Source organism: Pleuronectes platessa, chromosome 4, assembly GCF_947347685.1.
Source record: "Pleuronectes platessa chromosome 4, fPlePla1.1, whole genome shotgun sequence".
NCBI lineage: Eukaryota > Metazoa > Chordata > Actinopteri > Pleuronectiformes > Pleuronectidae > Pleuronectes > Pleuronectes platessa.
The window spans coordinates 25,868,673-25,895,459 of NC_070629.1; the positions used below are offsets into that span (position 1 = coordinate 25,868,673).

The following is a 26,787-nucleotide window of genomic DNA, read 5'->3' on the forward strand; positions in this document are numbered from 1 at the left end:
ACTTCATGAAAAACCTGCAGAAACCTTTTAGGCCCTCTGTTACTCTCAGGTGGAGATGGCCCTGCAATACCAGCGTCTACCAGCAGGGGTCAGAAGATGCTTTGCAACAGTCCTACTGGCCAAGTTAGCATTTAGTTGATATTGTAAATGTTGAGGAGTTACAGCAGAGGCAAAAAAAAAAGAAGCCATTAATCATCTGAGCATAGTTAAATATAACTGTTAGTATTCAATAGAACAGTAACTGAAAATCTGCTCTTTTCATGGGGGGGGGGGGGGGGGGGGGGGGGGGGGGGGCATATTTGGTTGTGTTGGAGAGACTGAGTCACAGAGGAACTGGTTTGATGAGTGTGTGCATTGCCTTACCAAAGCTATGACTGTAAATTGTGTTAGTTCAGTTGATGATTATAATTGATATTGTATATTTCTATGTATAATATTATGTAAATGTTATTATATATATATATATATATATATATATATATATATATATATATATATATATATATATATATTGTTTTCAAAAACATGCATAGTCTGACCTCATTCGTGGAAAGTAATTTTTCTGCCACTTCAGGATCAGGTTAGATATATATATATATAAATCTATATACATATATATAGATGTTCCTCAGTATTTTCAGCAGTGGGACATTTATTAACGTGGTTTCCTTTTTCAGCAACACTGGCTGAGTGACTAGATATTTTCAGAATGGCTCAGAACCACCAAAGACTGTGTTTCCTCCCACAGAGAAGTTTCAGCGGAGCAGCCGAGGTCGGAGGAGGAAGAACTTTTATAACTAATAGATTCCTCCGATTTTAAACATTCTGCACACAGAAATGTGTTTGTGACTGTTCATCAGCTGCCTCCTCCATTTTGTGTGTGTGTGTGTGTGTAATCAGAATCTGACGTTGTGTCTTCACTTTTCTTTTTATCTTGCTTGGTTAGAAAAGCTCATGTTAAGAGTACTGTAAATATACTGCTTATATAACCTTTATGGAACATTAACTTCTTTGTCAACTTGTTATTGATTTATTTTCAATGCAGATCATTCTCAGATGATAAACACTGGAAATAAAACATTGTGGTGTAACACCGATTAGCTGCTTATCTTGATTCGGGGTGAAAAATTAAAACACAATTATTCATTTGACACACTCTGTTTTGAAGAAAACTCTTGAATAGATCTAAAGGGGTACTACTACCACTACTTTCATGGATGTTTTAGTTTATTATAATTATTATTATTTTTATAAATCTTGTGAAAACTGTTTTGTGGCCCACAAAGCTTTTTTTTATCTAGGATCCATCCATCCAGCCCTTCTTTTACATTGTGAGACAGAATTTGTTTTGAATTTTTTCTCAATTTTGTCAGAGAACAATTCATGGATCTTGATGAAAAAGAACAGGCGTGTATAAGGAGACTGATTTCTGTGAGTGTGTGCAGATGTAGTCATTTAGTCTGGCTGGTTTAAATGTGGTTTCAAAGTTTGGTGGACAAAGGAACAGATCCAGAAATGAAATCACTTCCTTTAACGTTGCAAGATACGACCGTTACTGGAGGTACAAGCTCTGCTGAGTGACCTGTTGTCCGAGTGGGTCAGTCGAGGAATAAGCAACTCAAATTTGAAAACAATAATTAATAACCAGTTTTCTTTCCTTTGCATATTAATTCACATTTTTCTCTTTCAGTTTAATTTCACAAATTGTTCCGTGTGTGTTTCGTTTAATATGCTTTTTCCTCGATCTCCCTGTACTTACCAGGTTTTCACATGTCATGGATTAATTATCTGTCTGTGTATGTTCTGAATTTAAAACGAGTGTCTATATGTTATTTGGATGTTTCACCCTCAACTTGTCAGGGACTACAGATGAAAACCAGCCTGCATGGAAAAATCAGGCACATTTAAAAGCTTGACTTCAGTAAAGATATGAATTAATGTAAGTTGTCTCTTTTAGATGAACATTAAAAAACCAAACCTGTCGTATAATGATGAATAAGATAATATTTTGTACCAGACATTGTCGTGGCAGCCATGACTGGAAGAGTAACTACTAAACACAACAGTTCGTGAGCAGTCCACTGAATAGATTTAGTATGTTTGCCAGTAGAGATCTGCTGGAAAGCCAAAATTGCAGCGTCAGCAGCGATGTGGTCTGTCAATCAAAAAACAACAACAAACACAGGCGTTACCCACTAGTCGTGAGAGTTTATTCTTTTAAATATACATAGACTTTTTTCCCCATATTAAATTACCCCTCCCTCCCCACTCATCCCTCCCTCCCTCCTGCATTTCCTCCCTCGCTCTCTATTCTCCGCTTTCCTCTCTCCCCCCTCCCTTCAGAGAGAAAGCTCGTCCGACTGAAAAACACACTCTACTTTGTGCAGTATATTGCTTATTAAGACATTTGCGAAAAAACATAAGTTAAAAATACTACAGCTCGTCTTTTTTCTTTCCTGCTCCGACGTCAGAGTGTTCTGAACAGAATTAAAAAAAGACATTTAAAAAAAAGAAAGAAAAGAGCACAGTGTCCCTCAGTCTGGCTACGTCGCATGAACTGAGCTCCCCTCTTTTTCATGACATGCTATGACCCTCTTGCTTCACAGTGGTCTGTACCATTGTAAGTGAAATGGTAAAAAGGAGAAATCTATTCTGTAACGGACGTCCTGAGTTTGATCAAATCGTGTTGGTGCAGTTTTTACTGTGTGTCAAATGATCAAACATCCAATCAAGATGGCCGTTTCCCATTCCGCCCTTCGCCTTCTTCTCTCGTTTCGTGTCCCTGTTCATCCCCAGAAAGTGTGTGAGTGTGCAAAGGGTGGGGGTTTGGGGGCTGGGGGCTGGGGGGGTCATCATCATCATCATCATCCCCCAACAAGCAGGGATGTGCTCATTGTTTGTGTCTTTTTGTCAAATCCAAAGCTGTGGAACTGATTGGTCCGAAGAGGCGGTCGGAGCTGCAGGCAGAGTGAAGGACAGTGTGATACGGCACTAGAGGAAAATTCAGGTGTTTAAGTCACAAGGCATGCATGTTAACACTGAACTCAGAGAGTCGCCCCCAGGCGTTTTCAGCCGTGTGGTATGTGCTGTGATCGTGGGATTTGGTGTGCGAGTGTGTGTTTGTGTGTATCTGTCTTTGTTCGGGTGTTGAAAAAGTCCTGCTTTTGACTGCATGCAAACTCCACTGCTCCCGCACAAATATTTCCGTTTTTAAATGTTTTCAGTCAATGGAAGATACCAGGAATGCCATGTTTGTTTGAGTGACAGTTTATATCTGGATTCGAATTAGCAAAACGGAGAATACGTGCATCAAAAGTGGGACTTTTCCAATGACCAACAGAGTGTGATATGTGCATGCGAGTCCTGTGTGCATGTGACATATCTCATCCAGTCATAATCAAGTTTTGTGTCCATCATCATTCTAGCAGTCTGTCCGTTTCCCTCCCTCCTCTTTAGGAAGCACAGGAGGGTCCGTGAGGATCGAAGGGTCAAGCTGGGGTCAAACGCGGGGGGAGTATTTAGGGTTTCTTGGCACCTCGGTGAAAGATTTCAGCTCGTAAGGGATCCTCGTGTCCACTTCGATGGATTTGCGGGAGAATAGCAGCCGGATATCGTTGTGCAAGTAGATCTTCCCAGATTTGGAGCTCTGGAATCTGAGAAGGGCAGAAACGAGAGCAGTGTCAGCGGAACTCTGAACAACTACTGTTCAAGTCACTGAAACAGAGCTGTAAAGGAAATTTTGTGACTCAATTATTTGCTGTTTTGCAGAGTATGATGAGAAAATCCATATCACTTATATCTTTCCATTTAATACTGAGCCTCGCCCAGCAACCAGTTATCTGGTTAAGCAAAAAGCTGAAAAAAATGGGTAACAGCTGGTGTGGCTCTGTCCAAAGATAACATTTCTAAGCTGGAAGCAATGACAGAGCGAGGCTAGCTGTTCCTCCCTGATTCCAGTCTTTATGCTAAGCTGAACTAACCTGCTGCTGGCTGGAATACTCTGTGTTTGCAGAACAAACATCCGAGTGAAGTCAATCATCTCATATTGACTCTTGGCATGAATGTGAATAAGCACATTTCCCAAAAATATTTACCTACAGGTGGTACAAGGGAATTTAACTGCCAATAGTTTCCAAGCATTTATAAAAAATCTCATGAATATACAAAGCACTAAAAGTGACTATTACATATATATATATATATTCATATATTTGATATATTCTTGTGTCGCTTACACGCTTCAAATCAATAATCTTATTAGAAACTCAGGAATGAAAAGTAAAGCATCCGTACCTGAGATGCATCAGGTAGCAGAGAATCTTCTTCCTGTCTATTGCTCCGCCCCCTGGAGACACCTCGCCTTTCCCCTCCACCCCCTCCTCCACAGGCATCAGGAAGATACGATGGCGCAGGAAGGTCATGTGATTGACGGGCATGTCGCCAAAGTTGTAGGTCACCAGGAACATCTTCACCACAGTTTTGTTGGGATTGAATAAGGTCTGGGGAAGAAACATGTCAGACCAAAGTCAGCATTTCACAATAAGAGGTTTAAAAATGTACCTGACCCTTATAATATGAGGATCACAATATCAACATGTCTAACATCATAAATTAAATGTTGTGGTGGCACAGATGAAAAAATGATATGAAACCTGAGCAAAGAATGAGCAAATCAAACTCACCACTTGAATGGTCCCTGCTTTGGGTATGCTATATCCTTTCTTTCCCAGAGGCTCGAGGGAAATCACCCCCTGCGAGAGCGAGAGACAGAAACATGGCACTCGATAAACAATCTCAGTTACAGTACTAATGAAATACTATTTTGTAGCTCCAGAGTCAGGATCTAGATTAAATGTCCTAATGTCACAACAATACGAGCTAAAGGTGCAGTTTGGCTCTTTGAAGGGAGACAGATTTCATGGCTTATGTATGAAATCATCACTTGGCTAATGATATGAAAGAGTAAGATTTGGATCAGAATCAAACTTAGAAATTCCTTTTGTATTTGTGTCCTAACAGCACCAAATTACTTGCGAGACTGAGTGTCGATAAGTTCCCTCCTCACCCTTCTCAGCGACAGAAATCACATGAAAGCCAGTTGCATGGCTTGAGGGCGGCAATATATGGGCACGAATATAAAAAGAACGTCTCAAGTAGCCAACGACTTTGTTCCCCCCGCTCTTCCCAAAGAACCGACAAAGAGAAGCTGATTGTTGTGAATGTCACATCACTGGCATGAGCAGCAGAGTGAAAGCAGTGATGATCTCATACGAAGGCGAAACAATTCATCATCAAAAACGCAACAAAGGCCAAAATGAAAGCGCACCGACTCTAAAAATACATACTACATTATGATGCAGGCAGCTACACAAAGAGTCACATTATGTTAAGTGTAATTAACAGTTCAAAGAGCTCCATCTCTCCCACATCTGTCCTATGATGTGGCAAAAGTTTTATCATTTAAACGGGGAAAAGGGAAAACGCATTACATATTTTTTTACATCTGGTTCTGAAGGAGGAAGCCAACAGCAACTCTGCTCAGGCCAATTCTCCAGTTGGTTTTGTTTTAGGTTGTTATTCTTTAACTTGCTTTTGTTTTTCCTTTCAGTGGTTTTATTACTTTCATACTCAGCAAACAACGCTGCTCTATGCGATAAACAGTGTTGAGTGTTTGTTTGATTTATTGTTTATGCCTGGCTAAGAGTGCACCTGACCATTCACACACACAAACAGACCAGATCTGGCAGATGCACACAGACGAGGACTGACCAGAAAGGGCGAGGGAGCGCTGTGCTCGGAGATGTCGTAGTACGTGACCTGCACAGGCAGGGTGACGTGCTGAGGGCAGTAGGAGCCGCTGGCCCCGATCTCTGCAGTGAAGCCTTCGATCCGGCCAGACGGAGAGAATCGTCCCTTCAGTATGGACTCCTGCACGACAAAGGGAAGAGCATGGAGATGAGCAGGAGCCTTTAATTGAAAACCAAAGTAGTTTTGTATGTGTGAGCCAATAGGAGGCTTTTCTTTGAATGAGCAACACTGAGGGATCAAACACTATAAAGTGTTTTCGAATATGTAAACTGAGTCATTCTGACTTTATCTTATTTTCTGGATTAACTGTAAATCTTTGTAATCCTGGGTGAGGCTCTGCAACAATCAGACAAGCATCTTGGCACATTTAACAACAGAGGAGGACTATAACAAAATTCTTTCAGGACAGAGTCAGAAAAACAGCAAAAGCTTGACAATATAATGCAACATGATCAAAATATATAAAATCTTTCTTAAAGACACACTTGACATGCTTATTATAGACTAAAACCTAAAATTGTGCACAGTGCAAGTGTGACATGGGGAGACACACAAGCAACCACGGGCTTTTTGTTATTGGATTAAATTTGTTTGATTTTAGCTTTTGGAAATAAATAAAATAAAAACGGGATTCTGCATTTCTAATTTGCTGCATTATCTTTGACCTGCAGCAAACTGCGCCTCAGGAAGTTGTCAAAGCGATAGTTAAAATTTTTACCTCAAAGTTGCCAAGTAGTGATCTGCTGATGGAGGATGAGGGCCAGCTGGAGCGTGTGGAGCGTCCGGTGTCTGTGTGTCTGCCGCTGCGCAGCTGCCGACTGAATATAACCACAGAAAACACACAAAACAGACCGGTGGTTAGCGGTTGAGATTACACTAATTTCGCTTTAACCGAAATGTCACATGCCTGTGAGCGCGTCTGGGTTTTCAAGTCCAGACACAAAACCCTTTCATTTAGAAGAGAATACAACCTCCCCTGACTCCCACCTCCTTTCCCTGTGTTCCCTGCAGTCGATCTTTCATTGAACTGAACTCATCTTTCCACATGTGCTTACACTTAAAAGGTCAAACATGCAACTTTTCTGCATTAAAGTGACAAACGCATGAGAGAAGTTGTATATTTGTATTTTTCCAATTTTCAAAATAAGAGAAATCTGGCTCAAATGGTGTATTTTATCAAATTTTAAGCCAAATTCCTACAATATACTTTTAGGATACCGGTCATTTTAAAGGACATCTTTAACGAAATACTACATTTTAGTTGTTTGATGTCAGGATCTTAAGTTATCAACGAAACAAGCTGACAATAATTCCTGAGAGATTCACACTGAAGGAGTTCTGAACAGAGAAATATCACTTCAACGAGGGGATAGGTGCTGGAGACATCCCATGATCCCACACCTCAAGTCACCAAACGCTGTCTTTTGTTATTGTTTTGATTGGGAAACCCATGACTCACCTTTTTAACCGCAGCCCACTTTTCAGTCGTCTCCCTGATCTTGTGCAGTCTGTGGCAGTCTAGAGAAAGAGGGAAGAAAGGAAATATAATTATTTGTTTTTGTCAGCGTATATTCCAATTCCTCCCTTAGTGTGCACAAAGTTTGGAATATTCAAAATAACGGTCAAGCTGGGTTTTTCTGTGCATCTCTCGTAATTGGGCACTTCATATGACCTCTTACTTACTGAGTGCTGACTACTGGACGCTGTGTCATGCGCACAAACATTCCCCATTTCCAGGCTGCAGTTCACACTTAAGGCCACCACGCTGTCAGATGACCCGTCACCAGCCGACGCTACGCTACCTGCTGGCCATTTGCTCCCAGCGAACCTTTCACCCATGGTTAGCTTTTGGGTATCAGCTGGTCCTCGGTTGCACTGGCTCTCTACAGAGCTCGGAGGTCTTTGTCAGCTGGTCGCCTCATCACACTCGATCAAAACCACACCTGCATTTTCAGAATAGTATCCCCTCTTACCTTTCTGTGTCTTTAAAATATCTATTTCTATCTGTTATTTACCTAATTATCACCTGTGACTGCCTTGCTCTTATATTTCCACTGCCCCTCTATGTCTCTCTAGTTTGTGTCCTTGAGCCTGTCTTGCATCTATCCGTTTCTCCCTGGGCTTCCCTCAAACAAACACTCAACGTCTCTCGTCATAATGATCCCACAACTGTATGAGGTCGAGCTGGTGAACCCTATTGTGACCATGAGCACGCTCCCCATCCCACAAACCCACACACTCAAAGCTCTTTCTGGCCAACCACTGTTAAAAAATGGCCAATTCACTTCCAGAACCATTTTTTACAGCCAGATGTATATGTGTGTGTGTGTTTGTGTGTGAGAGAGACACACACAGTACACTCGTGTGGGGGAACAATTGACCTTCCCTCAATGGGCTTTATTCTGGAGCTACTCAGCCTGTTCCAGTGTGGCGTGATGAGTCGGCCATCAGTTCATTCTTTTACTTTTATTTGTTCTCTTTTATTTGTTCTCTTAGTTCCTCTTTATTTACGCCTTGGCCCCTTTACCAGGACGGTCACGGCTCATAGATGTCTTACCATCAACCACCCGACTTTGGACAACTACTCTTAAATCTATATTCACAGTCTTAGAGGCCACCGTATAGAAAGGGCCTTCATGTTGTGAGGCTTAAAAGCATGTTATTTGCATGTAAATGTCCACATGCTGTTTTAAATGGATGATAAAAATCTGCTACAGCCTCTTTTCTAGCTGCAGTTAATTAGAGAAATAAATTAGAAAATTAAATAATTTAGCCGTTAATCTGAAAACTGTTTTCCTCAACTATTATTTGTATTAGAATATGTAGTATCACACCATGGTTGTCCTGTTATTACAGTCTAGTAGCATAACATAAAATGTTAGCCATTAGCTTGTAGAGGAGTTAGGCCGATGCAAAAACACATGTATGATGTGTGGCGGTAAGTGGGCTTACCTTAGACCGGTCCCATGCAGAGGGCAGCAGGTGGTTCCAGTACGGAGCAGCTTTGGCATCAGTGCTGCGACATGAGGCAGGACCAGGTCCTGGAGCCAGAAGTGACAGCCTGCTTCTCTTGGATGTGGAGGGTCCCTCATCTTCTGAACACGACTCGCCAGTGTCGGTTGGGGAAAGCAGCCTCTTTTTGGCCGGCCAGGGACCTCCAGAGGAAATACGGTGGCCAATACTGCTGGGCGTTTTCTCCCAGGGAGCCAGGCCTTTAGAGGAGGACGAGGCAGCCTGGGTGGCACTTCGCTCAGGTGGGGAGGATTCAAGTCCAACTTCCCATTCGGTTGCCTCCCCTGGTTCCTGCAGCTCTGTGTGGTGTGGGGGAGAGAAGGGGCCTGGGGGGCTAGTGGGACTGGCAGGGTTGGGAGTTTCATATGTGGACATTTCATATATGTGGGGGCTGGGCTGACCTCCAGATGAGCCATTACTACAGCTGTCATGTCCAGGGCTGCCTAGAGAGAAGGTGGGTGTGCGGCCCCCATTAGGAGACTCAGTCCTGGCGGAGCTTCCAAAGGAGTGGCCCTGGTCACAGAGACGCCCATGTTGGTCGCACATCGGGGTCGATTTAGGTGACAGCGGAGCAAATACATCAGGAATGGGCTTATCGTGATTGTGCTGAGTAGGGCGTCTGGAGGGGGTGTGGCTTGGGGAGAGGGGAGGAGATTTGGGTAAAGGCCCCAGTTCAGAGTCCCTGTGCTCCATCTGTGTGCAAGAGAAAACAGAACCAGGCCCACTAGGACCTGTTGCTAATCCTATCCCAACATCTTCAGCTGGTACTGGCCCACATAGCACCCCTCCCTCCATGTCCTCTCCATCAGAGGCATCTCCCAGGTGAGGATGCTTACAAGTCAACTGAGGCTCCTCTAGCCCCCGTTTCACACCCAGCCGGACAGGTCTCTGTTGAGTATCAGTGTTGGATTCTGTGGAGGTAGAAAATCCCCCCAACTGGGAGAAAATGGAGAGCTGGTAGACCTTTTGAAGCCGCAACTCCTCCTGACCAAAGTGTCTAGGCGCCCCCGGTCTGACCCCAGGGTCTATGCTTTGTGTTGGTGCTGTCGGTGGAGGCAGGTCTCCCTCGCGGGCTGGAAGCTCTGATGGAGCCTTTTTGTGGGCCAATTCCACGTGAATGTGCCGCATGGTTGCGATGTTGGAGGGCAAGAGTCTTGACTAAGTTTTGTGCAACCGGTCAAGCAGGTCCTTGGGAGTGCCAGGAGGCAGAGCAAGATGTTCCACAGGAATAGGAAGTCCTATAGTTCCTGCTGTGATGTTGTCAAACACAGTGAAACAGGAAGTTGAGCTGCACAGCACCTGATGGGAACAAAATACAGTTTTATTATTAAGGACTCCTTTCAAGCAATAGCACACTTTTGTCTTGACACTTGGATATGTGCAACAAACCAATGCACATTTAAAATGCCTGTTAGCCTTTTTTATTTCCACTTAGAACGCCACCTCTCTCGTGAAGCTGCTGTAAATCAGCTGTCCCACGACTGTTAGCCTTTGACTTCCTGACTGCAGTCTTCCTTGACCTTAAGGTGATGTCATAACTTCAATTTCTGCCCTGAGACAGTACTCTTGCCACAACAACAGCGGGAGAATAAGATACTAATTCCTTCTTACAAAGTTCTAGCTTTGAAGCAGTATGAAAATAAAGCTATTTAATTGCTTTAATATGACAGTGAACTGCAGGAAAGACATAAGCCTATTGTGTTTCATTTCTAATTTAAGAATATATAATGCCCAAGATCTGTATCTCACCTCTGTGCGGGTCCTTGTCTAATTCTGCCCGTGTGGACAAGCTGCATTTGGCACAACATCTGGAAGTTGTGTGTGAAATGGTCTACAAAAGGAACCCGTCTATCTCCATGGCAGCTGCCACAGAACAACGCCAACATCCCAAGATAGGGAACCAGGAAACAGCAAAGACCACAGAGGAGGCAGGAGTGAAGTTGGTGGGCACAGGAGCTATGACCTGCAGAGAAATGAAAGTAAAAGGTGGTTTGTTAGAAAATACATTAGTAAGAATTTGAAAGTCTTAACAATCAACTTGTTCAAGCAACCAGTTGGGTCATAATTTGATTATCTACTGTTTGTTTAAAAAATACTTTTGATCAAATCATCGGGGGATAAATCTAACCAGAGGGGCGGAGTTCCAGTAAATGAGGAGGTTTCTTGAGAGGAAATACTTATTCACCAGAATTGGATGTTACTCTACTGGGGCTGCCTCTGCGATTGGCTGATAGCCAGACACACCCTCTTCGGTCACCTAAGCCTGGGGTGTAGCTTGGCTATGGCATCATTACAGGGTAACTCCACCCAAAATATCTTAACAGACAGAAACACATAAAAATTAAAACAAGACAATTGTCAGACTGTTTTTATAACAACTAACAGTTACTGACATGGGACAAACACCGTTTGTGGCTGATTTGTATACTGATGTATACATTTTAAATGACCCAAACCAAAAAAAGCCTCAGAAACTCTCTCAGATCTTTACACGCCGCAGTTGAGAGCACACATAACATGCAAACACGACAACTTCGGTTGTCAATATTTAAGTTACTGGTCTTTAATCCTCATTTTTATACTCAACAAATAGGTAGGGAGAAGTATTATTCTCATTTTCTGACTGAAACAAAAGGAGGAGCCCCTGATGGAGCCGAGAGTTGATTCTTCTGTCGTTAACTTGGCACTGATCGGTGACAGGTCAAGAGAAGTGGGTCATTTCCGACCCACTTGGACCAGAACTTGGGAATGTGGGGTGGGGAGGTTGTCACAGCTAGCAGTCGCCCTGGCAACCAGTAGCCCAAGGATAACAGCTCCTTTGTGCATGGCGACAAAGACGGAGAGAAAGAAACAGAGTCATGGACGGAGAGAGAGAGAGAGAGAGAAAAAGAGAGAGAGGTGGGGGGCAGGACTGGCAAAGATGCTCCTCCAAGAAATTATCTGCAAACACAAAAGAAAATGGCCTCACAGACTATAACACACTGTGCAGCCTGTGTTCTGTTAACCTGAAGCTGGCCATTGATTGAAACTTCCAAGGCAACCAAAAGCTTGAAATGTAAATGGGACAATATCTCTCCATGTTTAAGAAAGCAAAAAAAACTTCCTGCATCTGCCTGTTTATCTGCATTAGTTTCAACATACAGTGGGTTCTTCCATGAGGTGGGCCCCAGCCCTTCACAAAGTATCATAGAAATCGGTTCAGACGTTATTTCATAAATCCTGTTGACACATAAACAACCAGCCATGAAAACATAACCTCCTTGAGGTAATAGATTGAGAGAAACGCAACTGGTTCATCTAGTTACTTCACATTTTTGTATTTCCTTTTGACGAAATCATTATGACGCAGGACGAGATCAGTTACTAACGTAGAAATGATGACAAAGGTCAAAAGATCACGTGTGAGGAAAGAGAGCAGGAAGTGAGAAAAGTTGAATGTAATTAATGCGTTGTTCATTTACATTTTCCACTAGATTGACATATCAATTATTGATGAATATTGAATACCTGGTGTTGAATAAAATCTGTGCAACAATCAAAGTAGGTGAGTTATACAGTCAACAACTTGAACATTAATAAAGGGATCATCTGTTTAAGTTGAACGAAGAATAAGAGATATCCTGACAGAAGATATAGAGACCTGCAGATCTTTCACCCCCCACCATCCTTAATATTTCTCCGGGTGGAGGACTCCTGACAGCTAAATCCGAACTTTCCTAGTCAAACAGGCATATCGGATTAATTTAAATGACAAACTATAGGCAGCGACACTTATCTATGAGAGTTCAGTCAACATAATACAAAGAGTATCATCTTCCTCTTGTTTTTGTCCCCGTGAGGACAGGTTGAGTCTCCTGAGCGAGTGCCCAGAGGAGGACATGGGGAGAGGGGGGATGGGGAGGAATGGGAGAGGAGTCAGCGGGTGAGTATTTATAGTTTTGCCTATGCCTCTGTCACAGCTTACTGCGAGAACCCAAAGGCTCCTTTAGGAAACCCCACTGGATTTCTGATCTGCAGAAGCTTCCCAACCCCTTTTCAGATTGAGTCCAGCACCGGGCACGGGGGGGGGGGGGGGGGGGGGGGGGGGGGGGGGCACACTGGCTTCACCCAAGGAAAGGCTTCAGGTTCCTGGGGACGTGTGCTTACTTGAGAACAACAACAAAAAAACAGTCCAGTGTTCCTTGGCCCAGGCGTTGCTCCAGATCACGATGAAAGTAAAATGAATGCCTACAAAAACATTCAAATAAAATTAGCTAATAATCAAACCTGGATAATTACTTGATAGCTGCAATAATTAGGAGAATGAGATGGGACAATGAATGGCGAGCTTCTTCCTATTAAGATGCACAGCAGGATACAAGCAATGTCAACACTGTGATGACTGCCTTGGAAACAGTTTTTCATGAGGATATGGTGTCTAGATGTCATAGTGGAGTGAAACTAAAGCCTCAGAGAAACACCAACGCCCTTCACCTGTGACTGTACCTGCTGCGGAGCCTTCAAGTAGGATATTTATCGGCTGAGGTGTGTTAAAACATGCATGTGTGTGTTTTCAGATGAATGCATACACGCCTGTGAAAAGCACCATTGTGTGTCAATATGACACAAACACACCTTAAGGTCAAGGAAGACTGCAGTCAGGAAGTCAAAGGCTAACAGTCGTGGGTCAGCTGATTTACAGCAGCTTCACGAGAGAGGTGGCGTTCCAAGCGGTGGTAAAAGGCCAACGGGCTGATAAAGAGCTTGTGAGACTGCGACGCATCATCACTTATTGGAGTGAACACTGTAAACACACACTTTCCATTCGGAGCGCTGCTGATGGTAGCTCTGACCCAGAAAGCAGCTCTCAGTGACATGAATGGAGGTGGAGGGGGCAGAGTTCACAGCCAGCATCTATCCTCAGGAGCTGCCCTGACATTTAGCCCATATACTTTCAACACCCAGATGACGCATGCAAACACAGGCGCACACAGAGCACAGGATTAAAAACACCATTGCCTGCTCTCTTTCAGAAACTAGGATCACACGAGATTCACCACGGGAGAAACACAACCAACTTTTACAAGAACTTGTAACTTTGGTTTCTTCTTCTCATCAGAAGAGCAACAGATGCGGCCACTGCATAATTCATTTTTGTTTCTGTGTGCTCTTAGACATTTGCTCTACTCCACCTTAGAAATAGTTCATGGGAGAACAGCTGCTCTGTTTACTACTGTCTAAATCTAATGTCTAAATTTACTTTGCTTGTTTGTTTTAATATTAAGATTTGACTCATATTATGTTATACCTTATACACCAAATGGAGTTGCAAATTGTGGCAAAGTAAAACAACAATTGTAATATGTTCTTCTTCCCATTCAGGGATAATACTGTAATAACATTTTGAATCATTTCATGAGTATCTCTTGCAGCAGCCATGGGTTCGGTTCCGTCCCGACCCTTTGCTGTGTGTCTCCCCCGTTTCTCTCTCCCTGTTTCACGATTACTTTCCTCTTGATGAAGGTGGAAAAGCCCTGAAAAAAATCTAAAAAGTATTTTCACAATCTTATTTTTTGCTTCACCAGGCGTACTTTTAGCAGCAAATGATCAGGCAAATCTGGGTGACATCTAATCAACGTAAAATTGGCCTTCAGCCTATAACAGAGGTTTGCTAGCATCAGCATGAGGTTAGCAGCTCCCAAACTGCCTTGATTGTCTCATCAGCTTTAAGCGGAGCCCCACCCAGGCCTGTGCCTGGGGGCCGATGAACACTCACACACTTATGTGCAAATTCTCAAGAAAAGTTGCCAAGTGGTGCTGCAAAACAATCACCTGTTGATTAGAGTGCAGGAGCCAACTAGTTTTTGAAATCTGATGTCAGTGTGCCACTGCTCACTGAGACAGCGGGTTAAATGACAGCTGATTGTGTGTATTTGTGTGTGTGTGTGTGTGTGTGTGTGTGTGTGTGTCACATAAATACAGAAGACAGGAAGCAGCAAAGAAAGACAGAATGTGACGGAAGGAGAGAGGTTGAGTCGGTTGAAACTGATAAACCTGATCAAGCGAGGCAACGTTACACCCCCCCCACACACACACACACACCAACACACACACACAGTGCTGAGGCTGGGGAGTCATGGCAGACTGAACTAAGCTGGCTCAGTGACATAGTTGCTGAGAATGCTGTTTGACACGGGGTCCCTTTCTGTCTCACCCTCCCTCCCTTCCTCTGTCTATACAGTATGTCCTCTTCATGTGGCCATTTTAGGAGACGTTGAGTCACCCATAGCTCAGCTGACAATGTGACAGCAATCAACAGGAGGGCAACTTGTGACACTCACCCTCCTGAGAAGATGGACTGTATCTCTCGGCCTCACCCTCCTTCCTTCCTCTTTCTGTCGTCTGTGGGCTGTTGACGTGTGGCTGCGCTGGCTTTTCTGTCTCTCCTCCTCCTCCTGTGTTTCTACGTCCACTGGGTCAGGCTGCCTTCTCTCGTTCTCTCCACTCTCTGGTTTGTTGACTCTCTTCCTTCCTCCTGCAGAGGTGGTGTTGAGACAGACGGAGAAATGTCACGTCGTCCTGCCTCCATCTGCTTGTTTGAGTCAGGGTACCCCGGCACTATAGCTGTCTTCTCCTTCTCCGAATCTTGTTTTCTTCCTGTCTACCTCTCTCCACCCTCAGTCCCACATACACAAATCAAAACCCCCTCAGCAACTTCCACCCAGCCCCCCCAACCAGTCTTGGTCTTTTCCCCTGCCTCTCCTTTTCTCTCTCGGGCTTCCCCCTCCTCTGTTCTCTCATTCGTGCCCCTCCAAAATATCTTGAATACAAAAGCCACTCCACATGCTAGCGTTGCCCCCTTTCCTCTCCTCCCATTCGTTCTCTTCCTCTATCTACTTTCAGGGCCCTTCTATCCTCTCGTTGTCCCACCCTCTTTCTCTCTCGCCCTCGTTGTGTGTGTGTGTGTTTTCTTTCTGTCGGTTTCCTCTCAGCTGATAGAGCAAGGTGTGCTTTGCTTTGCTCAGCAGTGAAGGCATACAGGGGAAAGAAAAGGGTAGGGGGGGAGATACCGCCAGCTAATTGGCTACATAAAAGGGGGGGGGGGTCAGCTCAGGGGGAGGGATTCAGGAGGGGGGAGGCGTGGCCGAGTTTAAACCACGCCCATTCATCCCTGCTCGGCCTGTTCTGAAGAGGAACCGGACTGAAGAGCACTTTCCCTGTTGTGTTTGTGTGTTGAATGGCAGCTTCAAGCCTGTTTTGTGTACATAGTAGTTATGCGTAAAACATTTATATTGCTTACCAGCCACATTTCTAGTTGTGTATGTGTGTGGGCTTCAAGAAAACGACACCTTACAACAGAAGGCGTTAACACCTCAGAGAATAAAGATACAAACATCTGTGCGTTTCAGCCACCACCCTTTCCTTTGCTGTTTAAGTGGTTTTAGACAGGAACTCCGGAAAATTGGATCCAGACCTTTTCCAGAATTGGCCTTCACAAATGAAGAATGCAGCAGGAGATTGTTCTGGTCAGACATCTTCAGGCGAAGGGTGGCTCCTGGGTTTTGTGAGCGGGAAGCAAGACATGACGTATAACCTCCACACAGAAAATCACGTGTTTTTGTTAACAGCAGTCGGCGTCTTCTATGAATATGGTGAAGCTTTTTCATAGTATGATATTTGTTTTGAATTTTCACCATTTGACATCTGCTGTGGGTTAGAAACATCATCAACGTGCCCGCTGTAAATTTCGAGAAATTTTCAATACTTAGGGTGTTGGCAGGAAAAGTTGACTCAGACATCTGCGTTCTCAGACACAGCCACTCCGGCATATGTCAGGCGGGAGAATGTTAGGACTTCAGTCTGAAAGCAGCTTGAGTATCTATATCCAACACAAGCTCAACAGCAGGCAGCTTATCTGTTGCAGATAGAGAATGAAGTGCATGTGAAAAAGTTTATCAGCTCAGTACCCGGAGCAGCCCTCATCCACCCGTGTACTGTATATCTTGCCGTCTGTGAGCTAATAAGGAACAGCATGTTGACGAGGCAAGAACTATTTTCAACTGCGTGGTGTGGTCAAAGTGCACACACCAGGTTGTCAAGAACAGATATTTAACACACCACTTCTGCCTGGGCCTTGTTGGTACAGACACAGCAACCCTGTTATGCTTTATCCTTATATAGGAAACCAGGGTTGACTCGAGACAAAACTATTGATAGCTCTCTGCCTCTGTTTTTTTCCGCCACTGTCTGTCTCTCCTGTCTTTCCTTAAATCCTCATCTGAGTCCGTCTCAAGTTCCTTTTCTCCTTGTTTCCAAAACAGGATGAAAAGTTGAGTTGGTGCTGAGCTGCAACATTATCACAGTAAGGCAGAAGGAGTTTTCAATTTACTACCATAAGATTTGAGGGTCGAAAACTTAATCCGATTGAATAAAAAGTGACTGAAACTTAAAAAAATTATCAAAACAATTGTTGATTGAGTTTCTGCCGACGTAATGGATTTATCAGCCAACTGCTTCAGCTCTGCATACATGTCCTTGTAGATGTGTGTAGGAGGATGGCACACTTGTTTTGATGAGTGCGTGTGAACAGTAAAAGTGTGCAGAGAGGAGGTTTGCAAAACAAGACACGTCTCCGGCTACGTACCTCCAAATATATAGAGAGGAGGGGAGGGAGGAGGGGGGGGGGGGGGGGTGGTGAAGGGGTAGAAGACAGAAGACAGGGAAGACAGAGAGAGGAAATCAAACTCTCAAGGGTGACACTGAAATAAGGTTAAGTTTCTCCTGTCTAATAAGCTGCTTCTGACGGAAAAACTTACTAATAAAGACACGGAGTGTAAAGAAGACTTTCTGCTCGCAAGCAGCACTGTTTTCAAAAGCTTGTGTTTCTGAATACACAAACACATACACACTCACACACTTCTGCACCTTTAAGAGCCTGCGTGGCCTTCCATATTAGGAGAAAAGGGGTGTGCCCTCTCTTTGAAGACCCTCCTCTATTCAAGGACGCTGTTAGTGCAGCTGAGTAGAAAGAAGCATTGAAAACACTCACTCACTCACATTCCATCAAGCACATGCATTGATGCAATCCTGATTTTTAAACTGCGGCAGGATGGATTCTAAATCCTAGCACGTGTAATGCCGCGTCACAAGACACAGACACTAGGCCTTATTTTCTGAGGCCTCTCAAAGTGACACCAGCTGTATTTTCTATTTTCGGGGGAAATGGGGGTTACCCATGCGCTCTAAATAAACAGCCACAGCTTTTTAAAACTTCAGTTCGACTCCACCAGCCCCAAAAACCTCCTTGGGACAATCAGTTAGTCACAGTTTTCCTTGAGCAGTTTTAGATATCGAAAACAAGGTCCAATTCACCCTCCTTCTTCTGGGAGGGGGAGAACAAAAGGGGGAGAGAGAGAGGAGAGGTGGAGGAAGGGTGGGAAAAGAAAGTGTGTGTCTGTGTATTGGGAAGAATATACTGCGTGTTTAAAGAGACGTAGATCCCTCTGTGTGTGTCGGAGAGTGTGTTAGTAGTACACACATGGAGATGTACAGTGTGTTCCAGAGGGGAACACAGCAACGCCAGGAAAGCTCAAATGTGCTGCAGCAATTTTCACAGCTAATATTTACAAGGAAATTGCAGCCAATGCTGTGTTGACTTGCAATGTGTTTGTTTTTACTAAAACTTGTGTGTAAATTATGTGTAATGTAATAAGATGTGTTTTTAAAAGGCTGTCAAGCCCTATTTAAAGCTACTGCTTGCTCTTTGTCATAAACTGTTGAACTCTGTAAAATGTCAGAAAAGTTGCGTTTTCATCCTGAGATATTTCTTTCTATTCAACATTTACAGTAGATGGGAATAAAATGCCCATCTACTGTAAAAATCTATGTATAAATGTTTATACGGCAACCCCATTCAAAATCCCTCAGCAATCTTACCAGATAACAAAATTCTGTAGATACTCTCCCTTCCCGAGTGGTTTCTTTATATTTACATTTCTAAGTCGAAGTAACAATCTGGTGAGATGAACTGTGAGTGGAATGGCATGTTTGACCAGCTGCCTGTTGATAAATAAGCTCTACAAGCCTAAAAGAGACAGAGAGCCCATTTAGAGTAAAATCATTTTACTTGGCTGCTCAGTGTTTGTCCTTTGCTCTTTGCCATCTCAGAAAATTGGCTGCTAATATTGGACCTATAAAACCTCAGGCTAACTTTATGATTTTGTCCGCGGTTTAAATTGTGCAGATGCAGAAAATTTGCATCCCTGAATATAGACTATTTTTTTGCCCGTTTTAAAACACATGAACAGCCAAATAAAGTATTCCTGAAATAAGTTGTATTTGTTGTTCCGTGACCTTACACTGATGTCTCTCGATGAAAAGCTGAATCAAGATTGACCTGAAACTGGACTTCAGTCCTTACTGACCCGTAGAGACTTCGACTCAATCTGTAGCATTAAGATCATTTTGTAAACCCCCCACACTCCTGGATTATTTGTTCAGATAACCGTCCCAGAGTCCTCTAGTCAGGAACGGCCACGCAATTCCAGATTATCCTCCAGTGTGCCGCAGCCTTTATCAATTCAATGTGCAGCAGAACGGAGAGTTGACTCGCTTATGAGAGTGCAGGAACTTTTCTTTTGTCTATCCTGGGATTTCTGATTACATTTATTCCTTCCATTCACAGGATTGGAGGTTCGGTCTCAAAAGTAATAAGAGATAAAAAAAAAAAGAAGCAGTGCCTGATATGTGCAATCAGAAAAGCAAGATACAAGAGTGCACTGGGAAGAAATGTGAAGATGGGGAGGAGTAGTGGCACCCTGAGTCTTGGTGACAGGCCGGGCCAGCTCAGAGGATGGAATGTTCCAGAGAAATATGTTGCCTATTCATGGAGGACAGGAAATAAAGCTCGCTCACTCTCCTTCTGCACCTCTCGTCCTTTTTCTCTCTGTCACTTCTTCATCCTGTATTCAGCTGCTTGTCTTTTCCCATATCTGTGTGTGTATGTGTGCTTCCTCCTCTCTTCTCCTGGCCATTGACTGTTTCTTGTGCATCTTCTTTCAGTTCTATAATCAATTCCCCCCCCATGTCATGCTTGGAGAACTTGCACAGCATGTGGTTGAAACTCGACTGGTAGCGGGTGAAAGGAGTTTAGCCTGCCATCTGGCCGGTAAAAGGGGAAAGAAAAAAGTTGCTATGTTGCATACTGTCTCTATATGATGAGCTAACCTGACTTATTATTATTAACTAGAAAAAGCGGATGGTAGAGAAAAGTAGTTTCAAGCTCATTTATAACCACATTTGTTGCTGTGTGATCATTTTCCACCAGAGTGAGTAGGAAGTGAGAAAAAAAACAACGCACAAAGAACTTATAGATAAGACCATGAAGTTCGAGGAAATCTTGTGTTTATGAGCACACAACTTAGAGAATGGCTCATCCATTCTGGTTTAGTAGACATTACAGGGTGGAGGGTAGAGCGAGAGGTCTGGCCGGGGTCAATCCTGAGATCAGGCCAAGACAAACACACAACAACACACAAATACACACCCGCTTGCAGTCGTTAAGCAGCAGTTATTAACGAGAAGCTTTGGGACCAGGAGAGTTGCTGTTCTGTGGTTGAGTCTTAGGCCAGATCCACATGTACAGTGGTGTTTTTGGTGGTGATTTGGCCTATCGAGCATCTGCACCAAATTTCAATGTCCGCAGGGCATGAAGGAGAATTCAGTTCAGAAGGGTCAACATTCACTATTAATGACACATATCTCTGATTTACACAGTCAGGTTGAGTGGCACAATACATCCCTTTGAGTCAATAATGCTCAGGCTAAGGTTGTTCACTGGCACTAGAACAGCCAGTTAAACACGCAAACCTTGACTTCAGCACAACAATGAACCACAACCACAAAAGAAACGGCATCCTCTGTATGTACGCCCAACACAAGATTAGCACCCACTTCACTAACGCTTTAACTGTGGAAAACAAATTCACACGCACGCATGCACAGCCCTGTATTGCTTTAAGGTGTTCTGTGTACACCACGGCTTTTAAACGCTCTGGGAGGACGAGGGATACTGATGCAATCAGGCCTGCAGGAAACACACCATTGTGTGCGTTCTTTTATATCAGGAAAAACATGACTGGGCAACTGACGGTTTCCACTGAACCCTTGAAGTATGTACTTCCAGTTCAGGTTCACGCACTGATGTCAAAAAGTTCTACATGTTGGATCCTTTGCTGAAGGTCGTTACTGCTTAATTATTTATTTATCCAAACAGGCAAATCCAGTATGTTAAACAATATGATAAATTAATATCAAACAGTGGGTGTTACAGTTTTCAAAGGGTAACATTCTTTCATTCTTTATAAAAGTCAATTTAAGTGACAAATGGTGCGTGCGAAAGCCTGATGCTGTCATACACTGTCAGCCTCCTCATGATGGAGAGATGGGAATAAAAGCAGCACAGAGAGATGGGGAGCTTTGATGCTGTATGAAGGGAGCGAGACAAATGACCGTATAGTGCAGAGTAATGGACAGAGGAAGCAAGACAAGGACGAGAGGGAGAGGGGCAGAGAGGGAACAGGTCTTAGCTTGATAAGCTCTGTGTTGACCTATATAATGCAAAGAGACACATCTGCTTTCCAGCATCTACTCGTTGATTCTGGTTTTTGTATGGAAGGTATATCAACAGACTGGCTCAGGCTACGTTCAGTCCACTTAGTGGTATGAACAATACCCAAGGGGTTGTTTCTTATTTATACTCATTTTACTAGTGATGGGAAAGATTGTTACTGAAATGCACATATTGCACAAAGATGCAATGGTGAATAAGTGCTAATAACTGTCATTTCCCACAGCCACATACAAACACTGTACAGAGCCTAATTTGGCCTCTCAGGGTGTAATGTCAGACGGTGCTGATTTATTCAGCAGGTGGTACTGTCACCTTGCCATCATCCTCTGGGGAAGTCTGCTGTCAGTTGTGTTTGGATAAGGCAGAGCAGACTGCTACTGAACAAAGATGGAGTACTAAACAGGACAGAAACTTCCAGATTGTCTGATGCTGGTTTCCTACTATAAATTAAACTTGAGAGAAAAAGAGAGAGAGAGAGAGAGAGAGAGAGAGAGAGAGAGAGAGAGAGAGAGAGAGAGAGAGAGAGAGAGAGAGAGAGAGTAAAGGAAGTGAAAGAAGTAGTGCAATCTCTCTAAGGCTGCTTTCAGACAAGCACTGAAGCCCCGCCATTTCCCTGAAATTATCCAGGGGTGCTGTGGGTGCGTTTCTCATGCAAGGCCCCTTCGTATCAGAATACATCACATCCTTCCTCCCATTTGCTCTTCCCAGCCCTCACCTGAATATTTTGACATTTTCCTGCTGTTAATAATGATTCTTCCCTGAAAAGCAGCCCTGCTCCGTTCTTCATATGAGAAAGGCAAACTCTGGAAAATGTCTGGACCTATTTAGGGATGTTGTGTCTGAAAATAGATTTATATGAGATTTCTAAATCCTCAGATTAGTACACGTCAATTCTCTCCATTTTGCAGGTTTTACAACTGCAATGATCCTCAATGAAGCAATGTGTACTAACACTGATCTGAGTTATGGGTTTGTGGCTCCATTTTCCCTTATTCATTCAAAAATGTTATTCAGAAGCAATATATGAAAATTGATATACAATCCTGGCTTAAGCAGCCTCATCATACATGGTGGTACACCAGTGAAAACTCAGATTGATTAACTGAGATTGGACCTAATAACACAAAGAAAACAGTAAAAAGCCTTGACAATATGGTTCACCTCATACCTTATTTTTTCTTATTTTTATATGTCAGTAAATCCAGACAGCACATGACACAATCTCCAGATACTCACATATTGAAAGCATCCTTGAAATGTATTGGCATTCCGTTCCATGCCCTAAAAAACATGTTATTAACCACAGCCAATACTCAAAACACTCGGCTAACTAGCTCCTCTTACTGACAGACTGTTAAGTAGACTAAGTGACCTTCAATGGTAAGCCTCAAGCTGGGTTTAGTTAGTGTGCAGGTTTGTGTGTGTGACGTGTAAAGAGCAGAGGTAACAGAGTGAGGGTCTTAAGTCAAAGGTGAAAGGATGCACCAGTCGAAGCTGCGCAAGTGCTATTTTAGGAGCTCGGGTATAAGCTGTGATTAAATAGAGTGAAAACGTGATTTAAAACATGCATGGTCTCAGACATAAAAAAAGGATGCCTTGCTTTATCGCCTTGAAACACTGCAGAAGTCACAACCAGAGGGACATCTTCACAATGGCGGCGTTCCTTTCCAGTCCATGGAGTGTGAGGACATTTGGTTATCATTAAGGTGGAAATAACGTTGAGACGCTCGCAGTTAATGTTGCCCTTTGACCCCGACCTCTTGTTAATTTGACGTTTCATCTCGACCTGCCAACGTTACGTCCCTGAACTGAGCCGAGGTATCTTCTGGCAAACAGCATCACTCTCACTCTACCATTCGAATCGAAGGGAATCAGGGAAAAGACATAAAGATGATCTTTCATAAGTGTTGCGTCATGTGAATAGGAGTGTCTTTATTTTAACACACAGCACCGACAGATCAATAAGGCTTACACTGACATTCAAGAGAAGCCCCTAAGAAAGGGTAGCATTTCTGTCTTTTCAAACAAGAAATAGACTAGATTCTATTCAGTCTATGAGTCACCACTGGGTCATTGTGGTGGCTTTGTGTTTATGCAATCACATACAAATGCTTTCATGACTATACATTAGTGGATAGCTCTCCTTCTCTCACCTTATGTGTAACCCTTAATGGGGAAATATCTTTGTATTTAAAAGAGAGGTCATGAGCTCACATGTGGATGCAAACAAGATGTGCACGTACACACTCGCCATCACATACACACACTGGAGATCAATATTGCCCCAGAGCATTGTTGAGTACTGGATCTAACCCACATAATCATCTGTAATCTCTGACATCAAATCCTGCAGAGACACATTGGAGGGCTGACAACAAGCCTTCATCAGCTCAAAGCATTTTAATAGCCATCCCCCACTTACCTCTTACACACACACACACACACACACACACAAAGTGCTGCCAGGTACAGACGCTAAAAAAGGAGAATTGCAACCATGCACCATAAATACTAAGCTAGAAACACACAAGAGTTACGGAATTAGAATCCAGTTGGTCAAACGTCATTGGTTGGGTGCACAGAGGACGACAGCTTTAATGACGTCCTTTGGCTCAGATCCCTTAATGTCACACATTGTCAGCTGATCTACGCGTGCATAAAACTGTACACTGCAGCTGAACTGCAGGCAAGAGGAGCCAACTGCAGGCCAACATTTGACTGACGCTGTAACACTGTTAGTCTGGGCCTAATCTATTCAGACAGAATCAGGAGAGACTGGGATCTTATAGTACTACAGGTCACAAGTTAGCGTCATATCGGCCATAATGTACAAATCTAAACAGCCTAACAAGGCACTGGTGGCTCTATATATTACCCTGAGAAAACACATGGCTACTCATGACCAAACTGAGATTGAATATATTATTAATTGTACATTTTGAGTTTGTTACCCTCTACCTCCCTTCTCCTCTGATGTAAGAACATTTTCTCAGCCTCTTTGTCTCACCTGAACAGACAGTCCATCTTGTTTTTTCATAGCATAAAAAGAACTGTGTGACTGCGCACAGGACAAGCCCAGACCCAGGTCCCGCTGAACAACATGCACCTCGCCTGCAGGGTTGGTTAGTGCAAGGATCTGCATGACGCCACACTCAGCTGAGGACAAAGCCCACTGGTTTCTCGCAGACAGGGAGATGGGGAGGGGGGTGTGACTGTCAGACCAAGGCAAGGACAAGAGGAAAAAAAACCAGACAAAAATTTAGACTTGCAGATGGATTTGCTGCATCAATGTGTGTGTGTGTGTTTGCCTGGGTGCATGTTTGTGCAGAAATCTGCTCTTTGCATGCATGAGACAGCTGGTGGATTGCCATACGCACGTGTGCTGTATGGGTGATGTAGAGTGAGGTTGACTGCATATACACGTGTGCCTAATGTATATGTCAATGCCACCATGTCCTGTCTTACACAACAATGGGAGGAAGTGCACTGCAGCTGAGTGTAATAACACTGCAATTACTGACTCTCAACACACTATAGGTCTTTTATACTGCAGCGAGGGTTCAGTGCCCACATCATCATTGCATAATGCAAAGCAAGGGAACAATACCACCCAGTGCTATCCTTTCTCCATGTAAGCTTTACAGTGATCACCTTCACTCTACCGACTGGGATACAGTCCTAATCTCACAGAAATACACTATTGCTGATGGATGCAGCCTCCATCCTCCTTGCACAGCCCAGATCTGCACAATCCCAAGAGGGCAGGAGTGTGTCTGTGTGCATTGCAATTATAATCAAAATCAAATATTCAGACATGCATTTTGATGTGCACGCGAGACACAAACCTATGACTGGGACCGATGCACGGATTTCCTCCATCATTTCGTCCCTCACCATCACAGGGTGCATGCACGAACACACACACATAAAGGAAAGGGAGCAGACAAAGCAGGGGAACGCCCCCCTACACCCTGCAAGATGCTGCTGGCAGGACATCAGCTGGCTCAGGCTGGATTCCACTCATTCTTTCGCTCACGTTGACAAAGACAGATAATGACGTTGACGATGTCCCGCGAGGTGAAACATCTACTTGACACCACAAGGACAGCCGTTGTGTTAGTAAAGCCCCCCCCCCCAAATGCCAGGAGACTACCGAGGAGCGAGCTGGCTCAAGGTGGTTTTCAGAGGCCGACTCACCTCACAGGGAATCCGGGGAAGTCAGGAGGGGGAAAACACGGTGTTGGATGACGCGTCCGGGTGTTTGGCCTTTTTTCATGTTTCACCTCTCTGCTGCGTTGTCACGTCCCCGGTAGCTATCGCTCGGTTCTGGAGCCAAACCAAAAGCCGTTAGCCGCTCGTAGCCGTGGATTTGACGGGTGAAAAAACAACGGGACAGTTTCAGTGTCCTCTCCCCACATCTCTCGCTGGCTGTGCCGTCCACGTCCCTTCCTCTCTCCGCTTCTCTCTTCGTGCTCGCAGCTGTTTCCGTTGTTTCTGGAATTCCTCCTCTGGCCCTTTAAGCTACGGCGTTTCCGGGGTTTGCCAGGGTATATATTAAGTGGGCGGGGCTTCGCGGCCCAGCTGAGCGGCCTGTCATTTAGCCGATTGGCCGCCCTTGTTCCCTTCGACCAATCAGCGCCCGGTGCATAAGTATGTAGTTAAAACATGCAGATTTATTCAAACAATCTCGCTCCTTGATTGGACCGTGGATTAACCCAGGAAACGCCCAGTACACGTGCTTTTTCTCCCCGCCCATCCTTCACTGTGAAGAAAGGCTGTTGTAGACTTTGTCATTTTTGATTTTTTTTTAAATCCGCAACAAACCGCGTAACACACAAGTGAAGAAGCGCCGAACAAAAACTTTATCAGTTACTGACATTTAATAAAACAACATAATGCAGTAGTTAAATGGGCAGTTATCTCCCCCTGCTTTTCTTCCGCTTGTACAGAAAGGGCCATGTTGTCACAGAGCTAAGAATAGATGAGCTACACGTCGTATCCCCATATTGCTTTGCGGCCTCACTGAGCTCCACGCCCATCCACCCAGAACACACTGGGGCCTGATTACACCACAGGAGGAGGAGGAGGCCTGCAGAGATCACACACTGTATGGTGCAGATAAAAGAAGCTCAGGGGCTGTAACAGAAGATGTTGCATCTACTGCTCCTCACCATTTGTCCATCTTTATGCTGATGATGCACTTGGCAATGATCGCTGCATAGTTCAAATAGTTATATGCATTATACACTGCATTGCAGGAAATGAAAAGCCAATCATACCTCATACCTTCCACCAAACCAGTTATCATTTGATACCTTATAATTTTATAATATACACATGTAATAAATCATGTGTAT

The 26,787-nt window shown here is 43.9% G+C and overlaps 1 protein-coding gene across 5 annotated transcripts; it reads right to left on the reverse strand.

Moving 5' to 3' along the window:
- Nucleotides 1–2,188: 2,188 nt before the first annotated feature.
- LOC128438298 (atos homolog protein B) lies at nucleotides 2,189–25,945 on the reverse strand. Of its 5 annotated transcripts, XM_053420807.1 has the most exons (11): nucleotides 25,628–25,945; nucleotides 25,276–25,516; nucleotides 24,438–24,642; nucleotides 10,570–10,783; nucleotides 8,761–10,119; nucleotides 7,268–7,326; nucleotides 6,527–6,626; nucleotides 5,770–5,928; nucleotides 4,683–4,751; nucleotides 4,294–4,499; nucleotides 2,189–3,653 (listed from the first exon to the last, which is right to left on the reverse strand). In XM_053420807.1, exons 5-11 carry the CDS (start codon nucleotides 9,946–9,948, stop codon nucleotides 3,500–3,502), a joined length of 1,935 nt encoding a protein of 644 aa, XP_053276782.1. In that variant the 5' UTR covers nucleotides 9,949–10,119; nucleotides 10,570–10,783; nucleotides 24,438–24,642; nucleotides 25,276–25,516; nucleotides 25,628–25,945; the 3' UTR covers nucleotides 2,189–3,499. The 5 variants fall into 5 exon arrangements, with proteins under 5 accessions (XP_053276782.1, XP_053276783.1, XP_053276784.1 ...); XM_053420808.1 differs by lacking the exon at nucleotides 25,276–25,516; XM_053420809.1 differs by lacking the exons at nucleotides 24,438–24,642; nucleotides 25,276–25,516; nucleotides 25,628–25,945 and adding exons at nucleotides 11,006–11,136; nucleotides 15,141–15,828.
- Nucleotides 25,946–26,787: the final 842 nt, after the last annotated feature.